Source organism: Microtus oregoni, unplaced genomic scaffold, assembly GCF_018167655.1.
Source record: "Microtus oregoni isolate MIOR12 unplaced genomic scaffold, Mior012 000023F_ref0000262, whole genome shotgun sequence".
Taxonomy (NCBI): Eukaryota; Metazoa; Chordata; class Mammalia; order Rodentia; family Cricetidae; genus Microtus; species Microtus oregoni.
In genome coordinates this window covers 28985003-29006831 of record NW_024543082.1, presented here as the reverse complement: position 1 = coordinate 29006831, position 21829 = coordinate 28985003, and the positions used below count along the sequence as shown (strand labels likewise).

The window sequence follows — 21829 nt, the reverse complement described above, 5'->3', positions numbered from 1 at the left end:
GATGGAAGCAAAATGTGTTCAAGTAAATCTGCAAACATTAGTGAAAAATGCTTCATATAATTTTTAATATTTCCATCAACAGTCAAAATATAATAATTGACTTATTACCATAGAATATTAAAATATCTTGATTTGTGTATCATGTAGAATTGAAATTAAGGCAAATTATGCAATATCTTTAAACAGCCACATTTTTAATATTGAATGAAAACAATTACATTTGCTTAAAGACAGAAATAGTGTATCTTTTAAAGGTCAGGTTTTATCAACTTCTAGTGTATTTTTCAGTAAAATATTAACATATCTTTTGAAGCTAGAGCTATCTATTAGCAAAAACAATTTATAAACCATACCTGTCATCAGCATGTGCTTCAGTCTGTTACTCGATGGACGCTACTCAGTCCTGTTCCATTCCATACACAGTAAAGCATCAACTGAATCGATATGTCTGATTTCTTGGAATGTTCTATTGTTTATTATTAGTGTTAATCTAAAATTATAGTAATTACAAGGTGCTGAGAATGAGTAAAATGTTGGTCCTACATGATGTATATTTGTTTATTCCCTTCTCAACACAGATACAAACACACACACAAGCACACAAATCCTAAATAGAAAATTAGTACTCTTTTGCTGTAAAATAGGTAAGAAAATAGTTTTACTTATAATAGGCACTATAAATGGGCAAAACTACCAGACATAAGGGTTGGTTCAATGAAGGAAAAAGCAAATAGTTCTTCATTTTCATAAAGGATTGACCAGTTCTGATATAGTCCAGGCTGAAGTGACATTCACCATATATCCTAGGAAAACTTGAAAATTCCAAACTTCTCTCCTCCACCTCCAATCTTGTGCCACTATATCCAGCCAAATCTGTTACTATTACCAGGATATTATGCAGAGTATCAAAAGGAAGCTGTAAATATTGAGCCAGTATTGTTTCAAAAAGCATCTACACACACGTTGATATAAAACTAAATAAATTAAAATAAAAATGCTTTAAAATAACATTTGAAGAATTATACCAACTAAAATGATATATTTTATTCAGGTAATACTTTAAAAATACTAGAAAATAACTCCAAGCCATAAGTTTGTTTAAATTCTTGCATTATTAATACAATCTTCAGATTTCATTCTAAAAAGAAAATGAAATTTTACATTAGAATGTGATGCTGTTCAAATTATTAAATAAAGATCTTAGACGTGCATGATATTTTGGTACATAAATAAGACTATTACAAATTATAATCACATGATACTATAACAAGCATTAATACCAAGAAGACTTCAATTATTATGTAGTTTTCTAATGTGTTAATGGGAAAAAAGACAGGAAAATTAAGTCCCCATTTATTGACATTGTATCTACAACATTATAAAAGAGACTACACACACACATGCATTCACACACAATGATAGAATTAGCCTGGCTTTAGTCCAAGCACTAGGAAGGCAGATCTCTGAGTTTGAAACCAGCCAATCTACATTGTGAGTTTCAGGACAATCAGAGCTATATAGTGATACCCTGTCTCAAAAATTACCCACCCCAAAAGATAGGATTTAACTATTTTCATAATATTTCAGGTTAAACATCAATTATAAGTTCACCAAACAAGACTTAAAGTTCTAAGGAAGGCTGTGAGTTTGCAGCAAATTCAGATACTAATGGAATTACATCTCACTTTAACATCTTTGCACTCTTTTATTCTTTTCATAAATGACTATAATACCAAATCAATCCTATCCAATGTCATGTACTCTTAAACTTTTAAAGCTATATTTTTACATAAGGACCAATTTATCTATTTTCTATTTCTCCTGGAATGTTTGATGGTCTTGCCCCTAATAGCTATGTAGTAAATATTCAAGATCTGTTCCTCGTCTTGACCAGGAGTCCCTCACAGTGGTAATTATGATCACCATGGGAGCTCCTTAAGGGGTTATCTTGGGTAGTGTGTTTCTATGTGCTCAACTGTCCATATTGCCCACTATTTCTTTTCCATTAATCTTAGCAGCCAAGATAATTGCAACACCACTCTATCTGAAGATAAAAGAATTTCTTTGTTAATGTAAATTGTGTATGACATTCAAAACCACCAGGTATCAACAGAGAGGTTGTTCTTTTAGATAGTTGCTTTTAAATTCACTTCAAATAAGTACATAAATATTATTGCAATGAGAATAGCGAATTAAAATCATATTCAAAATTAGGTATTCAAACTTGCTTAAATCCATTATATTTTACCTAAAATTATTAACTTCCAATGAAATATTATTATATGTAAGTATGAAGATTCTTTCCATCATTCTCTAGGAAACAACTTTTCTTTGGATTATTGATCCTTCTCTCTTCATGTTGTTCTGGTGTGTCTCCTTAATGTCTCAAATTTACTCATTTTACTACTTTTGTAATGACCGAGAAAGGACTTTTCTGTTTCCTCTCGCATATTTTCTAACAGATTCTCAGAGCATCTCTTTTCATGTCTTGGGGAATTCAGCTCATTTTAAGAGAATGATAAGCCATGACAGCTAAAACTGAAGCAGTTCAAAACTTCAACTTAGTTTTTCCTAAACACTTCAGAGGCAGAAACCTAGTGCTTGAAAGAATGTAGGTGGTTTTTATTCAGAATAATTCACTTTGTGGCTTAAATCATTCTGAAAGTAAAGACCAGTATCTGATTTGTTAGTCTCACCATGTGTCAGTTTTGTTGAAAATCTGGGGAAAGCTGCTCCTCTTTTCTACAGAGAGTTCATTCAACGATGTTCAAAATGCTGTGACTATAGTCAATTCTTCTTTCTAGATTCAAAAGAGAAAATATCCTGGCAGTTAAGGTAGAAGATATTAAAATATTAAATGTTAAGTAATTCTTTGGTACTGTCTTCAGTGCGGTTTAAGAATAAAAGAAAAATAAAGGAGCCAAAATCTTTATATAACTGAAAGCGGAACTTAATGTAGGTTTAATGAGATGCCATCTACCTGTGAGACTTACTCTTAGTTCCCAAAGGTTTGGCCAATTAATGGCCTCAGGAGTTTCCAGTATATGAGTTTACGTACTTTTGCAAATGTTTGAATGTTTATAATACTTCTCCCAAAGTTAGTTCTCAAAATAAGTAGTAGAAACAAGTCACGTTCCTTTGGATACTTATCCAAAAGAAAAATACCTCTTTTTGAGTGAACTTTATTGTTACAATCTCTTCAGTGAAGAACTGATACTCAATAGTGTTTTCCCTATCCATGAAGAAGTGTTGAAAGGCCAGATCTTATGCCACTGGTGTACATTCAGCCACAGGTGCTGCTTGTTCCCAATTACAATGTTTTTCTTGTATGCGGAAGACAGCACTGAATAACATTGATCCCCATACACTACCCAGCTTTTATGCTCTTTCAGCTCTTTCCTTCAAGACATTTCCTGGATCTAGGAAGGAGTAATAGAGCTGTTCCATTTAGGCATGTTCATTTAACAGTGACTTAAATTCAGAATGTCAGAGATTTGAGCCAATGTATTAAGCTCCTACCTACTGTAAAAATAAGGTATTCTATCAGTGTCTAAGAAGTAAATTACACACACACACACACACACACACACACACACACACACACACAAACACATTGACAAAATTTCCTTTTAGAAAAACAAAAAGGTTTTTTTTTTTTCTGGTAGGGCTTGTAACCTTCATTTTTATAGCCCTATGACCAAATTTACAGTACCAGCCATGTAATTTCTTTGTGGAACACACTTCAAATCCATTCAGAAACTTACTACCTAACCTCTAATCATTCATGTTATCATTTTGCCAGTGGGTATATATTTTCTTGTGGGTCAGCATTCCAGTATCTCATGTCCACATCTGGTTAAGACCATAATTTTTTCCCAAAACAAACTGCATAACCTGTACTGAAACTGTAAAAACTAGCCACCAAGGAAGAATATTCTTAAGAATTTCTTAGCTGTAAGTGAGCTAATATGTAATTATAAAAATTTACTGATTCCTACAAATAAAATCTCACAGAGTAAGCATTCCTATTATAATGGAAAGGAATGAAGGTCTAATAAGCAATTTTAAAATAAAAGCCAGAAGAAAACCCAGCAGTTCAAACTCCCAATCCTTCAGCTCCATATTATCTGTCATCTGGGACTTAGAATCATTCGAGATATAAAGGTATAAGAAAGCTCTACCATTCCAGCTCTGGTGCCTATGAAATAAGCAACCTCTTCTTCTGACTTACTTCCACTACTGTATGGAGACTGTTTCTGTCTAAGTCCCATGATCTGGCATTATCATTATCCTGATGTCACCACTGTAACTTAAATTTCATCATTATGGTTTACTTGGTGGCCTTTCAGAAGGTATCTGTAGGATCTCCAGCCTTCCATACATATCTAGCCTTCAGTACCTTTATTAAACAATGGAACAAAACTCCATGACTCAACCCTTCTCACATTATTTTTGTTTACAAGGCAAAACCATATCTACAATGCTTCATAACTCTCATGTCAGTTCAATATTGAAGTTTCCACCCTTGGGCCACAGAAATATGAGCTCCTTTATACTGAGAGAATAGTAGTACATGGGAATCACTTCTTTGGCGGTTGTTTTTCAGGAGCACTGAACTTCTGCAACTCTTAGATCAGACTTTCTACTTTCAAATATGTTTGCTTTTCCATAAGTTTGAAACATTGATGAATGAGGATTTCCAAATTCTAGTGAATGTCAGGAGGAAGCTTGTCTTTATCAGTTAGAATCTTTTTTAAAGTACATAATTAGTATGAAAAGTGTTCAACTTGAATTGTTTTTTTCCTGACAAACATATTTTAAAATATATTGCTGTCTTTCTTCTATCTTTTCACTGTAGACATGAATAAGTGCTACAGCCTAAATGTTCTTCCTGCCAAAAATTCCTCTGTCAACTAAATTGGCTTAATATTTGTGAACTCAACTCCACCAAAGTACTCATGAAATAGACAGAATGAAGCCAGATTCTTGACCAAAAAATTATTCAAATAGCCTCTATTCCAGTCCCTGATAGGAAGTCAGGACCACGAGGGGTTGGTCCACCCACTGAGACAGTGTACCTGATCTAATGGGAACTCACCAAATCCAGCTGGACAGGGACTGAATGAGCATGGGAGCAAACTGGACTCTCTGAATGTGCTGACAATTGGGTCAAACTGAGAAGCCAATGATAATGGCACTGGGATTTGCTCTCTACTGCATGTACTGACTTTTGGGGATCCTATTCTATTTGGATGCATACCTTTCTAAGCCTGATTGTAGGGGGAAGGACCTTGGACTTCCCACAGGGCAGTGTACCTTACCCTCTCTTAGAACTGGAGGGGGACAGGAGGAGACTGTGTGTGGGAGCTGGAGGGAAGTGGGAGGAGGGGAGGAAGTGGAAATTTTGATTGGTATTATTTATAAACTAATAAAAAATAAGTAAGAAAAAAAGAAGAGAATGCTAATGTAGAGTGGAACCAGCTAAAGAGAAAGAAGTATGTTGCAGTCAACAAAGCTGAAAGGAACTGGAGAGCTGAAGAGTGCTTTGACATCAGACATGGAGATGTAGAGTTTGAAATTTGCCCAGATGTTTTTTTGGTCTGACTTTGGTTCAGTATTTCCCCATTATATTATCTTTCCTTCCTTTTGGAAAAAAAATACATATACTGTACTATTATATGTTGAAAGCATATGATCATCTTTTTCATTTTGGTTTTACAGGGGTTATAGTTAAGAGATTGCCATGAGTCCTGAGAAGAGAAATGAACTTTGGACATTTAAACAAGTTTGATACTGTTACAGACTATGAGGACTTTTGAGTAGGACTAAATTGCACTTTACAATTTGATATAGTTATAATCCTCTGGAGGTCATAGAGTCAATTGTCATAATTTTAATAAAAATATCCCCCATAGGCCCAAAGGTCATGACACTATAAGGAGGAATGGCCTTACTGGAGTATGTGCAGCCTTGTTGAAGGAAGTATGTCTTTGGTCGTGAGTTTTTAGGTTTCAGACCTCATGTCAGGCCCAGTGGCTCAGTTTCTCTTCCTCCTGCCTACTGATCAGACACAGAACTCTCTGCTATGTCTCTAGCACCATGCATGCTACCATGTTTTCCATAATGATGATAATAAACTAAACCTCTGAGTTATAAGCCAGCCCCAAATGAATATTTTCCTTTAAAAGACTTGCTGTGGTCCTGTTGTTACTTCACAGCAAAAGAAACCTTATTAAGACACATATAATCCAAATCCAACAGAATGGCTTAGGAAGTTCCATGACCTGCACTAGAGATTTCCTAGTCCAGTGGAACAAATTCTTATTCATTGCAGCTACAAAATTGAGTCCTTCTTCATCCCACCAATGCCAGAAGCCATTAGTTGTGAAGAGCTATACTTTAGCAAATTTATCACAGTTTTTAAGAGATTTTCAATAGTTTCATGTGTGGACTATTTCTCTTTTTTCTTTTTTAGTGGTGGGGTGAGGGGGGAAGAGGTTGACAATGAGGCTTTCAATGTCTCTCGCTCTCAGTTCAGAGTCTGAAGTCACCGATACCACAGCAAAAGATGCCTCCCTGCCCATAGCAGCCTGTGACAACACGAGGCACAGCTCATGGGCATCAACATGACAGCACAGATACTGGACATCAGCATGGTCTCTTGTGGTAGCACTGATCACAGATGTGTTGTATTATAGCTATGGAAGGAAAGGCTTCCCGAGTGGAAGCATACACCTCTGTTCCTGCTGGGAAGTTTCCCTCAAGAGTTACAGCTCTGTAAAGTATCCTGGCTGTTGATACAAAAAAACATCACATAAGATTTATTAGAAGAGAAAGACCCTGGAGGGTGGATGCCTCTGCTCAGGCAAGAAGCAGCAGAGAACTGAGCAGAAACGGTGTTTATAAAGCGTATTTTGGGGCCAGAGCTATTTATTGTGAGGATTGGTGGGGTTTCAAGTCCAGAGCTTAAGCTTTTTATTCTATAGGACAGGGGTTGGCTTTAGCCATTAGGGCAGTAGGGGTTTTCTGTCGGTGAAACCTAGTGGTTGAATGTTCTCAGGGGAGAGGCCTGGCCAGTTTCGTTCCTCAAGGGGCTGATAATGTACAACAATGTGATTTTCAGAAAGAACATGGATCATGGACATCAACATGGCTCATTAGACCATGGAAAGCTTTTGAGGACACTTAATCCAGAAAAATTAACAATTCTTCATCACAGATATCTTGTTGTTTCCCACTATTAGGATGATGGTACAGTTGGACAGTTAATCTGGGGACAGGACCTGCATAAGATCTAAGCTGATATATACTATCATGCCCTATGTACCTTCCAGGACCCTGGGCACAAATCATTTGCTTTGCAGTCTATGGGTAATGCCACCATCCTATACTCTTTTCCACACAGGGAACTATGCTGCCAAATTTCTAGTTCCAGGTCTCTCTGGCACACACCACTCCATTCTGCTATTCTTCTAGTCTTCTTATTTTTAAGGTTGATTGTCCCACTTCAACTAAACTAATCAATATAAAACTCGTAGGTGTGGCCATAGGCCAACATAAACAGCATAATCACGCATATATATCTTCTAGGTGATTCCATCATGTCAAGTTTATTATCAACAGTATCCATCACAGTACTTATTTTTATTTTCTTCTCTTGCCTTACTGCTTTATATAAGCCTTCAAGCCTGACACAGAATAGAAGTAGAGACAGTGGATACCATCGACGTGCTCCTAATGAGAAGGTTTCAGTTGTCCACCTCTTCCAAGTTTTTTTTGTCTCGAGAATTCATAAAGGTATTTGTGTGTGAGTGTGAGTGTGTGTGTGTGTGTGATGTGGGAGTGTCATATATCAATCTGTTGATTTCATTGGTTAAGCAATAAAGAAACTGCTTGGCCCTCATAGGTTAAAACATAGGTGGGTGGAGTAAACAGAACAGACTGCTGGGAGGAAGAGGGAGTGAGCTCAGACTCGACAGCTCTCCTCTCGGGAACAGACGCCTCAGAGAGATGCCATGCTCCCGCCATGCTCCCCCCTCGCCTGGGCAGGCACACGCGAAGAAGCTCCGACCCAGGATGGACGTAGGCTAGAATCTTCCTGATAAGCGCACCTAGCGGTGCTATGAAGATGATTAGAAATGGGCTAAATTAGTATGTGAGAATTAGCCTAGAAGAGGCTAGATAGAAATGGGCTAAGCAGTGTTTAAAAGAATACAGTTTGTGTGTTGTTATTTCGGGTAAAGCTAGCAATATGGGCTGCCAGGGTGCTGGGGACGCAGCCCCGCCGCTCCTATTACGATGTGTGTGTGTGTGTGTGTGTGTGTGTGTGTGTGTGTGTGAAAACTTCATTCTGTAGCCCAGTTTAGCCTTGAAAGCAATCAATATTTTTTTCTTTCTTTCTTTTGGTTTTCGAGACAGGATTTTTTCATAGCTTTGGAGCCTGTCCTGGAACTAACTCTTGTAGACCTGGCTGACCTTGAATAGATTTACACTTTTTAAAGTTAAATCTTCAGGGCAAATGAACAACTCAGCATCAGAAACCATTGTATGTTAGACAGAGTCTTCAAGAAGTCATAATAGACACATGACAGACATAGAGAGGTAGGCAAATCTCCTTTGCACATCTATGCTTTTGTTACATGTTTGGTTCAATGTATTCTACACAGGCTGTCAAAATACTGTCTTAACCCAAATCCTAATACTTAATTCACTTTCCAATGGGAAAACAATACATACAATCATAAAATTTTATATATCTTTTACAGGGTCTTATATATTTGCTTGGCATGCAAAATTAAGGAAAAATATACACAGTGTATTTACTATTTTTTTCACATAAAATTAACCAATCTTCTAATACTCTTATTTATGAGAGGGAAAATGTACAACTTTAATTTTCTGCACATCTACTTGGCACTCTAAATTTAGCAATACAAATATTAAGTGAAACACATTATGTCTTAATTTTAGTAACCTCTATTGATAATTATTTGAACATTATTATTTCTGTGTAGATACACAAAGAATACTAAAGTCACAAAATACATGAAAATCTATTACTCTTTTAATATTTTTTAAAAAAATCTGGTTCCTCTTGATCTTAACCCCTCTGTAAAGAGTAGATGACATGAACACACTAAGGTGACATCTTGGCCCTGTTCCTGCCAGCAAAGTGATTTCCAACACCTGTGACTGGTTATGCCGGAACTGAACGTGCTTATGAGTATTACTCTATAAAACTGGGTCACAAGGCTCACTAGATTGAGGTAGTTATAACACCCAAAGGAGGTTCTGTCTCATGTAGTAAATCTTTGTCAAGAAATTCAAGAACTAACTTAAACTTTCTCCCAGATGTGAACGGACACACATTACATGATACAGGTGGATGAAACATGATTAATAAAAATTCAGGATCAGAAATTGGGGTTTTGCCCGAAAATCTGAAAAGCAAAACAGCCAGTCATTGACTCTTATATCGACCTCAGTCTGAAATGGCGATCCTGCTGCCCAGAATCTCAGAATGAGACTGTGTCTGAGAGCTGCCTTCCCCCATAATATATTTCTTTATCAGGCTGGGATTAAAGGTATGCACCACCATCATTAAAGGCATGCACTACCCAGTTTCTATGGCAGCTAGTGTGGTTAATGAGATTAAAGGTGTCTGACATTATGGCTACTGAGATTAAAGGTATGTATCATTGTGGCTGCTGGGGTTAAAGGTGTGTGTTACCATAACCTGGTCTGTAAGGTTGACAAGTGTAACTCTTTTACTCTCAGATCTTCAGGCAGTCTTTATTTATACATAATGCAGGCAAAACATTGAAATGTCACTACAGGCATAAACAATATTTGGGTTCTGTTTGTCATCTGCTCTCTGTATTTGTAGGTTTTAACATCTTATATTGTTTCTTAAAAATCTATTTTTTCTTAAAATTATTTCAGTAATATTCTAATGCCAATAACATATTTATAATTGTCAACCATTGAAATATATTTGGCTGTTTTACCTAGGTGTACCATAAGTGTGATTTCTGCCTGTAGATGCCAGAAGAGAATGTTAGGTGCCCTGAAACTGAATTACAGACAGCTGCGACCTGCCATGTGGGTGCTGGGAATTGAATTCAGGACTTATAGAAGAGCAGGCATAAAGCGTTCTTAAGTTATGAGCCATATCTTCCACCCCTTCATCCATTTTTTTTAAAATAAAGCATAGGGTTAATGTCCAGCCTTCTAATATTTGAGATTCTCCCAATATATCATTGGATTTATGTGAGCATAAAATTATACAGGTATTAATTTTCATGTGGAAAGATTTATTAGTAAATTGATACACTCACTATTGAGTAATATTACTCATTACTCTATAGTAAATCATGACTAAATCATAAAGTGTTTATCTCAGTAAATAGTTACTTCTTCATTGGTTACATTATTTTCTAGGTGTGTTTTTTTGTTTCTTTGTGTTTGTGCCTCTGTGTACATATGTGGGTCATATAAAATGTGTCTACACATGTGAGGTGGAAAGATTTATGCTTCTGCACATGAATATAGAGACAAGAGAGGATTGTATCAATCTGTAGCCCTATACCTAATTTAATTGAACCAAGTCACCGTTTAATCTTGCACACACTGATTCTGTACTAGATGAACAGTTTGAGCCTTTCAAATCTGCTTATTCTATTTTTACTAGACCAGATTAAAAGTTTTCTGATTCAGCTTGCTTTTGACATGGGTCCTGGGGTTCAGGGCCTCATGTTTGTACCGAAAATTCTCTTTCCCATTGAACCATCTGACCAACATGTAATATTTTAATATTTATCAGAAGCCACTGTCAATCTCCTACACATTTTTCTAAAGGAATTCTTGATTTCCTTATTCCTGAAAGTATAAACCATTGGATTAAGCAATGGTGTCAGAACAGAGGCAAATATAAGTGTGTTTTTCTCAAAGGAAAAGGCAGATGAAGGTCGTGCATATATTAGTATGCATGGTACAAAGAACAAAATTACAACAGTAATGTGGGATCCACAAGTGGAGAGAGCTTTACTTCGTCCTTCAGAGCTGTGACCCCTTAGAGAGAAGAGGATGACACCATAGGAGACAATCAACAAGGAGAAGATAATGATGCAGAAAGATCCACTGTTAGCAAACACCAAAATGACAAAAATGTGTGTGTCTGTGCAGGCAAGCTGCAGTAATGGGAATAAGTCACATATGAAATGATCAATAAAATTGGGTCCACAGAAGGGCAGCTGCAAAGTGAAGATAACTTGTGTGATAGAATGTATGAATCCTCCTGTCCAGGCCACCCCTATAAGAGTGCCACAGAGCCTTCGGGTCATGATGGAAGAATAGTGAAGGGGCTTGCAAATGGCCACATAGCGGTCGTAGGCCATGGCTGTCAGGACAATCACCTCCACTCCTGCAAAGAAGTGGCTAGTAAACAGTTGTGTCATGCAACATTCAAAGGAAATGGTCTTCCTTTTATAAAAGAGGTCCACAATCATCTTGGGTGTGACAGTAGTAGAAGTGCATGCATCCAGTAAGGACAGGAATGCCAAGAAGAAGTACATGGGAGATCCCAGCAGGGCAGGGCTAAAGATGATTGTCACCACAATTATCATGTTACCCCCAAGTGTTGCAATATAGACAAACAAAAATACAATAAAGAGTATTTTCTCAACTTTTGGGTTTTGAGAAAGCCCCAGGAGTATGAACTCAGTGACAATGCTCTGGTTTTGCATGATTCTCAAAAAGATGTTAAATAAAAAAATATGTTCATAAAAATCTGCAGTAATGAGAAAAAAGACTTTTATCGCACCTGAGAACAGTATATTAGAAATTTTAGTACAGTGTCATTTATAACATGTAAATTATGTTAGAGATAAAAATATGAATGCTTTAGAATTACTACCTTTTGGATATTTGTAATTTAAACATTTCCTTGTGCTATAGATGAGGAAATAGTTTTACTTTGTATGGTCAGTTTTTATTGATTTATAGGGAATTTTTGGAGTGAAACGACAAAAGGCAATTTGATATTATTTTCTTGATATTAACAAAAGGTCAGGTTTATTAGCCATGTCTGCCAACTGTGTTTTTAGTGGTTTGTGATGATTAATTATTACACTGTCTTATCTAAGATATCAATAAAGGGAAAATATACTTTAGGTACAATTGAAAATTCTCGCTACATGATAAGCTTAAGTGTGCTAAACATATTGGAGCTTCAAATGAATGTGTTGAAAATTTACATTTAACTGAACTTTTTAAAATGTGAGAAGAATATTTTAAATTATTTTGTGTCATGACAACTAAATGAAATTAGTATGAAAATGATAACAAAAACAAACTAACAAAAATAACTACTGCTTAAGATTTTACTTCCTGGTGAATAGTATGAGTCAAAAGTTATTGATTCCATTTTGTTATATTTATAATTAGAACTAAAGAGGTTGAGACCAAACAAGCAAAGGGTGATTAACCTGTAGATTTTAGAGACACTGACTTGAACATACGAGATCTCCATAAAAGATCTCAGCAGATAGAATATGAGCATTTATTTCCTGAGGAGAACCTCAAAATAGTTGCTTTCACCTGTGTTAATGAGGTATTTTGACAAAGGCAAGAGAGAAAATTATTAAGAATCAAAAGCTGATGACCATCAATCAATTTCAAGTGAGAACAAGTAGCTACACATGGCTGAAGGAGAAAACTTACTTGTTGAATATAATTTAGACCCTAGAGACTCAATTATTTGCTAATTGTTTATACAATAGAATCTTCTCAAGAAAACATAATTTTCTGAGATTTGGAATTTATATGAGCTTGGTATAAAACATGTTCATAAACAGCTTACCTGCCCTTCTCCAGGGTTTATGATATTAAATTGAAAATATCAAAATGTTACTTATGGTAATTTTTAGTAAATGATTAATTTTTAATGTCAGCTGCATTATCCACAGACAGCTTCCATGAACTAAGTAAATACTCTGGCTCTTGAATTTTTTTTCCAGATAATGTCAGCTTCACAAGGTATCTATAGTTTTCTGTTCAGATCTTCATCTGCTTCAAGGAAACATTCTTTTGATGAGGGATGAGACCTGTACTTATCTACGGGTATAATATCAAATATTAATAATGCAGTTAGTAAATGGTGGCTATATAGTCTTCTCCAAGATCCCTAAATAACTGACTTGGTTGTGGTACCCAGCATGATTTTTCTCTAGTAGAGTAGGCCTAGAGGACAGAAAGATTTTAAGATCTGATGGAATTTGAAGATTTCTGTAAGACTTCATCTCCCAGTAATATCAGAGAAGCTACACCTATAAAGTTTCATTAATATATCAAGGCTTTCAAACCTACTCACATTGAGTTCTGTTTCAGATAGCATCGTTGGATAAAGAAAGCCAAAACGAGTGGGACGCTCCAAGACAAACTAGACCCAAAGTTAAATTAAACCTCAAGTAAATCTTATGCTCTACCTGGGATGTCCATTTGCACAAAAAATGATGCCATTATTTTTACAGTAAAGCAGGTCCCAATTTTTTTGTTTAAATATCCATACCAGAGACTATAATTATGATTTATGATCAAAAGGGTTATTATTTTATATAATGCAGAAGATAACTGACCTAAACACAAACTGTAGCCTACATTGAATTTTTTTGACACAAGAAGACCATACTGAAAATAAATCTAAATATAAATAGAATTTATTATTTGGATGAGACCAAGTTTTCATATTTTCTTCTTTATCTTGACAAAAGAATGCACAGTTTAGCAGTGTGTCAGTATAAAGTTAATCTATGTCACTGATATTCTAGAGCCTCTTTTTCTATTTTACAAAAAATTAGAGTAAATGAATTAAATGAAAAACATTCTAAAAGTTTTTTTATGTTGTGAGAAGCTGTAAAAGAAGATGAAATGGTGATGATGATTATAAAACATTATTTATAACTGTAAATACTCAAATATAAATAAAAATATATTTTAAATTAGCTAACAAAACAGCTTCTTGTGTCATGGTGAATTTTGTAATTGAATGCACCTCAAGATTTATGGTTCATGAAAGACAGGTAGTTAGTGCTTATCTTAGTGGGGGTTGACTATATACAATATATAATTAAATAATATGTAATTTAGCTCAGGTTGGAGTCAAACTCATCATGTAGGCTAGGATGACTTTGAACCCTGATACTCCTGCCTTCACCTCCAAATCCTGGGATTATAAATTTATGCCATCACAGTTAGTCAAACCCATAGGTTTTATCATCATATTCTGCAAACAATATTTCAAAAAGAACTTGTGAATAGCGAGGTCTACATTATTTAAACAATGTCTGCACATATAAATTGAGATAAAAAGTAGAATCAGTCAAAAGAAAAACAACTTGTTATGATCACATTTTAAAATGAATTACAATGACATTGTTTCAGTCAGGCAATGATTTCAGTCACACCTTAAAAAAAATAAGAGAATAACCCTAAACATGTTGATATAGTTGAGGTAGCACTCTAGCTCTAAACCTTATTATAAAAATAAGGTGAGGGAAATTTACAACAGAATACAATGAAGTATCTAAAATATTGGAAAATTAAAAATGTCTAAAATATTCCTAAAAGGTATGATATGTAAACAAGATGATTATAAATAATTATCACACACTATAAATACACTAATGATATGAATACATCAGAGATGAAACAATTTAACTGCTTGTTAAGCAGAAGAAAGGTAAATTTAATTTATAAATATTTTAAACATATTTTATAGTCTAAAAGTAAAAATAAAAATGTAGACTTTATTTGTTATTTTTAACAAAACTTAAACATGAAGATTAAAACCCAGAAAACAAACTTTTCATTAAATTTCTGAAAACAGCCTGAAGTTCGCAGGCCATTCAAGGAGTTACCAAACATGGAACAAATAACCTTACTGAAGAAGTTACCTCACATTGACTGTTCTGATTGGTTATCATCCTTGAATGAATGGCCACAATGTGGATTCAACACTTTCCCACCTCCAGTGCTCTTTGGCTTCAAATCCATATTTTCACAAAGGAACCAAGCCATTGTCTCTATCCTTATTCTTAAATATTCATGAACTCTTTGCTCAAATAGCCATAAGTTTGAAAAGGAGATCTGTTCCTGATCTGACTGTGTCCTCACAGCAGAAACTCTGGCCACTGCCTCTTGAGCAGTGACCTTGAAATATGACCTTAGGAAGACCCTAGATCCATCATCTGCATTGCTCATTCATGTTTACTTCACATTCATGTTAGAAGAAAAGTTAATTATATCACCAATTTTTCTGCAGATAACATGATGTCTTTGATAACTGTGACGTGATATAACACTCAAAGCAATCAGAGGGATGAGTAGCATGGCATTAATATAAGCAATTGCTTTAAAATATAATGCATACCAATAAATACTGTTATTACAAATAAAATAAATTATAATAGAATTAATAAATATAAATTAAAATATAATTTTAATTGTTTTACACATTAAATTCCATAAGGCCATAATATTTTTATCTAAGATTATCAATTTCTAGCAAAAGATTTTTTTCCTGTTTTTATACCTAAGAAATTTCCTTTCCATGATCCTGTGGGTAATACATTCTCTTCAGATTCTTTTTCTCTCCACAATTGTTGCTCTCCTGATTTTCTTAAATATCTCGGTTTGCCCTGTCTTAGAGTTTCTGAAAAGAAAGTAAAAAGACATTTCTGTCTTTTTTTTTCCATTTCTACTTGATGCATGCTATCTTGGTGTTTCAGTTTACATTCAGAGAGAGACCAAGCAAAGGTACTAGCACTGATGTGGATACTAAAGGTTAGGGGAAAAGAGTGAACAAGATTAAATCAGAATTTACTCTGTGACTTGGGTCACACTTTTTGAGCCTTATTATCCTCCTTGTGCTATGCATTCATCTGTGTTTATGAAAATAGAGCATGTTTATTCACTATCAACAACTATTATATATACAGGAGAATTTCAATCACCATATCAGCATTCTTTAAACAACCTCAAATCATACCAACTTTATATTCAAATGTCATCTCATGTGTCAATTAATACAAAAATTATCATGTATTTAGAAAAACAAAGAACTGTTGGAGAGATTAAAAAAGACTTTTGTGGTATTTCTGAATTATTTGGTTCTAACTTGGAGATAAAACATTTAAAATATGTATAATACTATTAAACTTGATAAGTATATAGTCAGAATGAAATAGAAGTTTCTTCAAAAGGAGCAAGGACGAAAAGAAAGAAGGAAGAAAAAATAAAAGGAAAAAAAGGAAGGAGAAGAACTTTGCCCTATAACATTTATTTGAGTTCTGTGTGCACTTGAGCAATTATTCATTGTGAAGTTCTAATCTATTGTCTCCTCTTGTCTCATTGCATTCACTTATGAATCACTGACTTTCATCATACAATATCCATAAAAGTAAACAATCCGAGCACCAGGGTTTTTGCTATTCTCAAGAATAGTTATGAACTGAATGGGTCATGGTTACACTAAATGGTAAATTTTATCACTATTTAAAAAACATCTCTGAAAATGAAAAACAAGTGCCTTATAATCCTCACCATGTGTCTGAAAAAAAATCTGTGACCATCCCTTATAATCTGTGACCAAATGTCCATTCAGTGGTGACCAGGATTCTCTGTTTCCCTTTAGCTCTTCCTTCCAACCTAAGAAAAAGCAGCAGAGCATCTTGGACAGTGAAAGTGGAGGATATTATCTCTGCTTCTTGAATCTGTGTTCATCATGGTTGTTGAACCAAACAAGACTGAAGGATCCAAAATTCCTGCTTTGCTCCTTCTCAAATTTAAAAAGGTTTTTATGAGATGTCAGGAGTTTTTAAAACTAATTTAGTCCCACCAGGTTTGTAATATTTCTGGTCTCATGAGAATCCAACACACTATGAATATGTCTTTCCACTTAATTGTGTATTCATAAGAGCTGTTATATATCCATCCAAAATTATGTTGAGTTTTATTTAATTTGGGGAGGGTTCTACTAGATAAATGCTTTTGTATATTATCATCTTCATAAATAGTACATGATTTTTATAATAAATTGGATGCAGTATCTGTGAAGAATTCAGATAAAATGCTTTCTATCACTGAGATTTATCAATGGATATTTAAAAATACATTGTTTTAAGAAACACTGTCAAGGTCTGTTCACTAAAGAAAAAAATTAATGTATAAATATATTAATATGTACATTGGCAGGAATATCATTTATACTTCTGAGAATAGTTTATCTTTTCCTTGATTTTGACAATTCTATGCATGTATACAACATATTATAATCAGAGTGTCCATCCATACTGTTTCCTTTTCCTCCCTCCAATCTGTCAGATCCCCTACCCATTATCAACCATTCCTCTTCTTATAGTTACATATTTTTATTTTAACTACTAAATTTATAATTGCATAGATAGGTAGTAACTTACTAGACCATGAATATACTTATGCCTACATACCTGAAGAAAATAATATGTCTTGCCATAACTGTTAATAGTTTGTTAGGAGGTGATGGAGCCTCATAAACCCACCTTTTAACTATGAGGTGGAAGGGCCTAGTCTTATGTAAGATTTATTCAGATATTCACAGCTGATACTTTTTATGATTAAATGACCATGATATATAAACCAGACAATGTATCATAACACTCTTCCCTATTCTCTATGTCTTACACTTTCTTTTTTAATTATTATTTTATTATTTTAAAAAATACCAATCTAAATTCCCACTCCCTACCCTCCCTCCTCCCACTCCCTCCACAAACTTTCCCACTCCCTTCCCCCTCCAATCCTAGGAGAGGGAAAGGCACCCTGCCTTGTGGAAAGTCCAAGGTCCTCCCTGCTACATTTATTTTGAGCAAGGTATACATCCAAAGAGAATAGGATCCCAAAAAGCCAGTGCATGCAGTAGAGACAAATCCCAATGCCACTGTCAGTGGCCCCTCAGTCTGCCCCAACTGTCAACCACATTCAGAGGGACTAGTTTGATCCCATACTCGTTCACTGCCAGTCCAGTTGGAGTTGATGAGCTTCCATTAGCTCAGGCAAACTGCTGCAAGGGTGAACACCTCATGGTCTTCATATTCTCACTCCTTCCACTCTTCACCTGGACGTTGGGAGCTCAGTCCAGTGTTCCGATGAGGTTCTCTACTTCTGTTTCCATCTGTTATTGGACAAAGGTTCTATGGTGATATTTAAGATAATCATCAGTCTGACGACAGGGCAAAGCCAGTTCATGCACCCTCTCCTCTATTGATTAGGGTCTTAGCTGAGGTTATCCTTCTGGATTCCTGGGAATTTTTCTAGAGCCATGTTTCTTGCTAACCCCATAATGGCTTCCTCAATCAAGATATCTTTTTCCTTGCTCTCATAACTGTCCTTCCTCCATCTCAACTATCCAATTCTCTCAAGTTCTCCTCAGCCCTCCTCTTCTCCTCTTCTTTCTACCCCCTATCCCCATGGATCCCAATTTTGTCAGATGATCTTGTCTGTTTCCAGTTCCCAAGTGGGTCTATATATGTTTTTCTTTGGGTTCACCTTATTGCTTAGCTTCTCTAGGACCATGAACTATAGGCTCAATGTCCTTTGTTTATGGCTAGTATCCACTTATGAGCGAATGCATACCATATTCACTTATTTTAGGGGCTGGGTTACCTCACTCAGGATAGTGTTTTCTAATTCCATCCATTTCCATGCAAAATTCCAGATTTCATGGTTTTTTTTTTCCCCACTGAACAGTACTATAATGTGTAAATGTGCCACACTTTCTTTATCCATTCTTCAGTTGAGGGGCATCTAGGTTGTTTCCAGGTTCTGGCTATTACAAATAATGCTGCTATGAACATAGCTGAACAAATGCTTTTGTAGTATGATTGGGCATCTCTTGTGTATATTCCCAAGAGTAGTATTGCTGGATCCTGAGGTAGGATGACTCCCAATTTTCTGAGAAACCGCCACACTGATTTCCATAGTGGTTGTGCAAGTTTGCATTCCCACCAGCAATGGATGAGTGTTCTCCTTACTCCACATCCTCTCCAGCATAGGTTATCATTGGTGTATTTTTTATTTTAGCTTTTCTGACAGGTGTAAGATGGTATCTCAAAGTTGTTTTGATTTGCATTTCCCTGATAGCTAAGGAAGTTGAATATGTCCTAAAGTATCTTTTGGCCGTTTGAAATTCTTCTGTTGAGAATTCTGTTTAGTTCAGTACCCCATTTTTTAATTGGGTTATTTAGAATTTTAATGTCTAGTTTCCTGAGTTCTTTATATATTTTGGAGATCAGTCCTTTGTCTGATGTGTTGTTGGTGAAGATCTTTTCCCATTCAGTAGGCTGTCTTTTTGACTTATTGACTGTGTCCTTTGCTTTACAGAAGCTTCTCAGTTCAAAAGGTCCCATTTATTCATTTTAGCTCTTATTGTCTGTGCTACTGGGGTTATAGTTAAAAAGTAGTCTCTTTTGTCCATGCATTAAAGGCTACTTCCCACTTTCTCCTCTAACAGATTCAGTGTGGTTGGATTTATATTGAGGTATTTAAACCATTTGGACTTGAGTTTTGCGCATGGTGACAGATATGGATCTATTTTCATTCTTCTATAGGTTGACATCCAGTTATGCCAGCACCATTTGTTGAAGATGCTTTCTTTTTTCCATTGTATAATTTTAGCTTTTCGTCAAAAATCATGTGTCCATGGGTATGTGGATTAATATCCAGGTCTTCAATTTGATTCCATTGGTCAACATCTCTGTTTTTATGCCAATACCAAGCTGTTTTGATTACTGTAGCTCTATAATAGAGCTTGATGTCAGGACGGTAATGCCTGGTAATGATAACCTATGCTGGAGAGGGTGTGGAGTAAGGAGAACACTCATCCATTGCTGGTGGGAATGCAAACTTGTGCAACCACTTTGGAAATCAGTGTGGCAGTTTCTCAGAAAATTGGGAGTCATCCTACCTCAGGATCCAGCAATACTACTCTTGGGAATATACACAAGAGATGCCCAATCATACTACAAAAATATTTATTGTATGGGATTGTTTTAGCTTTCCTGGTATTAGGTCACTATGACCTCATAAAAAGAATTTGGAAATATTCCTTTTGTTTCTATTGTGTGGTACAATTTAAAGAATTCTCTGCAGGGAGATATCTAGAGAATGTCCTATTATTCTGGCATTTATAATAGTCTTCGGTCTTCACTGTATCTTAGGCTTCCTCTTCACAACTTCAAGCAGTCACCTTCTATGACTCTATAGGCACCCCAGCCTATAGAGTTTAACGATAACTTCTCTGATTAAATGATTAAACAACCTTTCCCATACATCTTTCACAATCTTATATCTTTCATTCCTACAAAGGCAATCCCACAAAGGCAATGCTGTCAACTCTTCCTCAGTTGAGGGTGGCAACCTAATTTCACACTGACTGCAGTTTTGTCTTTCTTCTCATAATAGTGGAGAACCCACTCCCTAGGCAGATGCTTTGAGAGAGAACTGAATTCCTTGTGCTTTCTTTTCTGTTTCATTCTCAGTTAATATTATGTTTTTCTTTTTGAATAGGTCACATTTTTTACATTGGATCCCATGACTGATCAGGTCTTGCCTTTGGATCATATTTGCTATTATTATGGTTTTTCCCAGTGTCTCATTTTTCATAATTAGATTCTATTTAGATTCTATTTTTTTAGCACACATCTAGTCTTATAAACCTAAATTGCTGGAATTCTTTTCCACACAACAAACCACTCCCCCACATCACCCCCCACACTGTCAATCGCTTTCATTGTGGACCTGCCCATGTACAGTAAATAAGAATCAAACCATAGACTGAATAATCTGGTGGCCCGAAGTTTCTTCTCACCAATAAATTAATCATTACCTTTAATTTCAACTGTAATCAAGTTCTCAAGACAGAAGCAAAAATAAAACCAGACTCATTATTCAAATACCATTGAAATGATCTCTAGTGTATTTTCTGGTAGAGTCTTTTATTGATTCTTAAATATCATGATGGAAGCTTTTATTGTTCATAGTTTCTCAGGATTCTTATTTTCTAAGCTTCTACCAGAGTGTCCCATGAAACACTCTCTCTGGCAAGCTAGGGCTTTTATAGCCTAATGTACTAAAGCCACAAATCATTCTGAAAAGCCTAAGAAACTTATTATTAACTTTATTAGAACAAAACATCATTTCTTATACTAAATTTTGCATCAGTTATGTTATTGATTGTAGCAAGAGTTCCTGACACAGAAATCTAATGAATTAAAAGCATGTTGCATTACATAATTCTATGGGGCAGTCCTTCATCACTGGTGCCTACAATATCAGGAGGTTGAGGCAGTTGGTCACACTGCATACATTATTCGGAAGCAGAGCAATGAACGTCTGTGCTTTGATAGCTTTCTTTTGTTTGTAGCATTCATGAAACAAGACAAGCGAATAGTTCCCATTTGTGAGGTGGACCATCCCACATCAATAAAATTATTCAAAAGGAACCCTCAATTGTGTTTCTACAGGCTATCGTAATCAAGAAAATCCCTCACATGTGTGCCTGAAAACTTGTCTCCCAGGTGACTGCAGATTTTCTTAACATGACTATCAAAACTGTCTGTCATCATATCCATGTTATTTCTTTTTCTTGTCTTATTGCATTATTTAAGATATCAACCATTATATTGAATAGGAATAGTGTGAGTGGACACGTTGATTTTACCGGGAATGTTTTAAGTTTTCTACTGTTTAAGAAAATTCATCTTGGAAATTCATAAATCTTCTATTCTTTTCATAA

At 35.4% G+C, this 21829-nt stretch overlaps 1 protein-coding gene across 1 annotated transcript; it reads right to left on the bottom strand.

The window, feature by feature from the left end:
- Positions 1–10808: 10808 nt before the first annotated feature.
- On the bottom strand, positions 10809–11759 carry LOC121461862 (olfactory receptor 4C15-like). The gene has a single exon (XM_041673196.1). It carries the CDS (start codon positions 11742–11744, stop codon positions 10809–10811), a length of 936 nt encoding a protein of 311 aa, XP_041529130.1. The 5' UTR covers positions 11745–11759.
- Positions 11760–21829: the final 10070 nt, after the last annotated feature.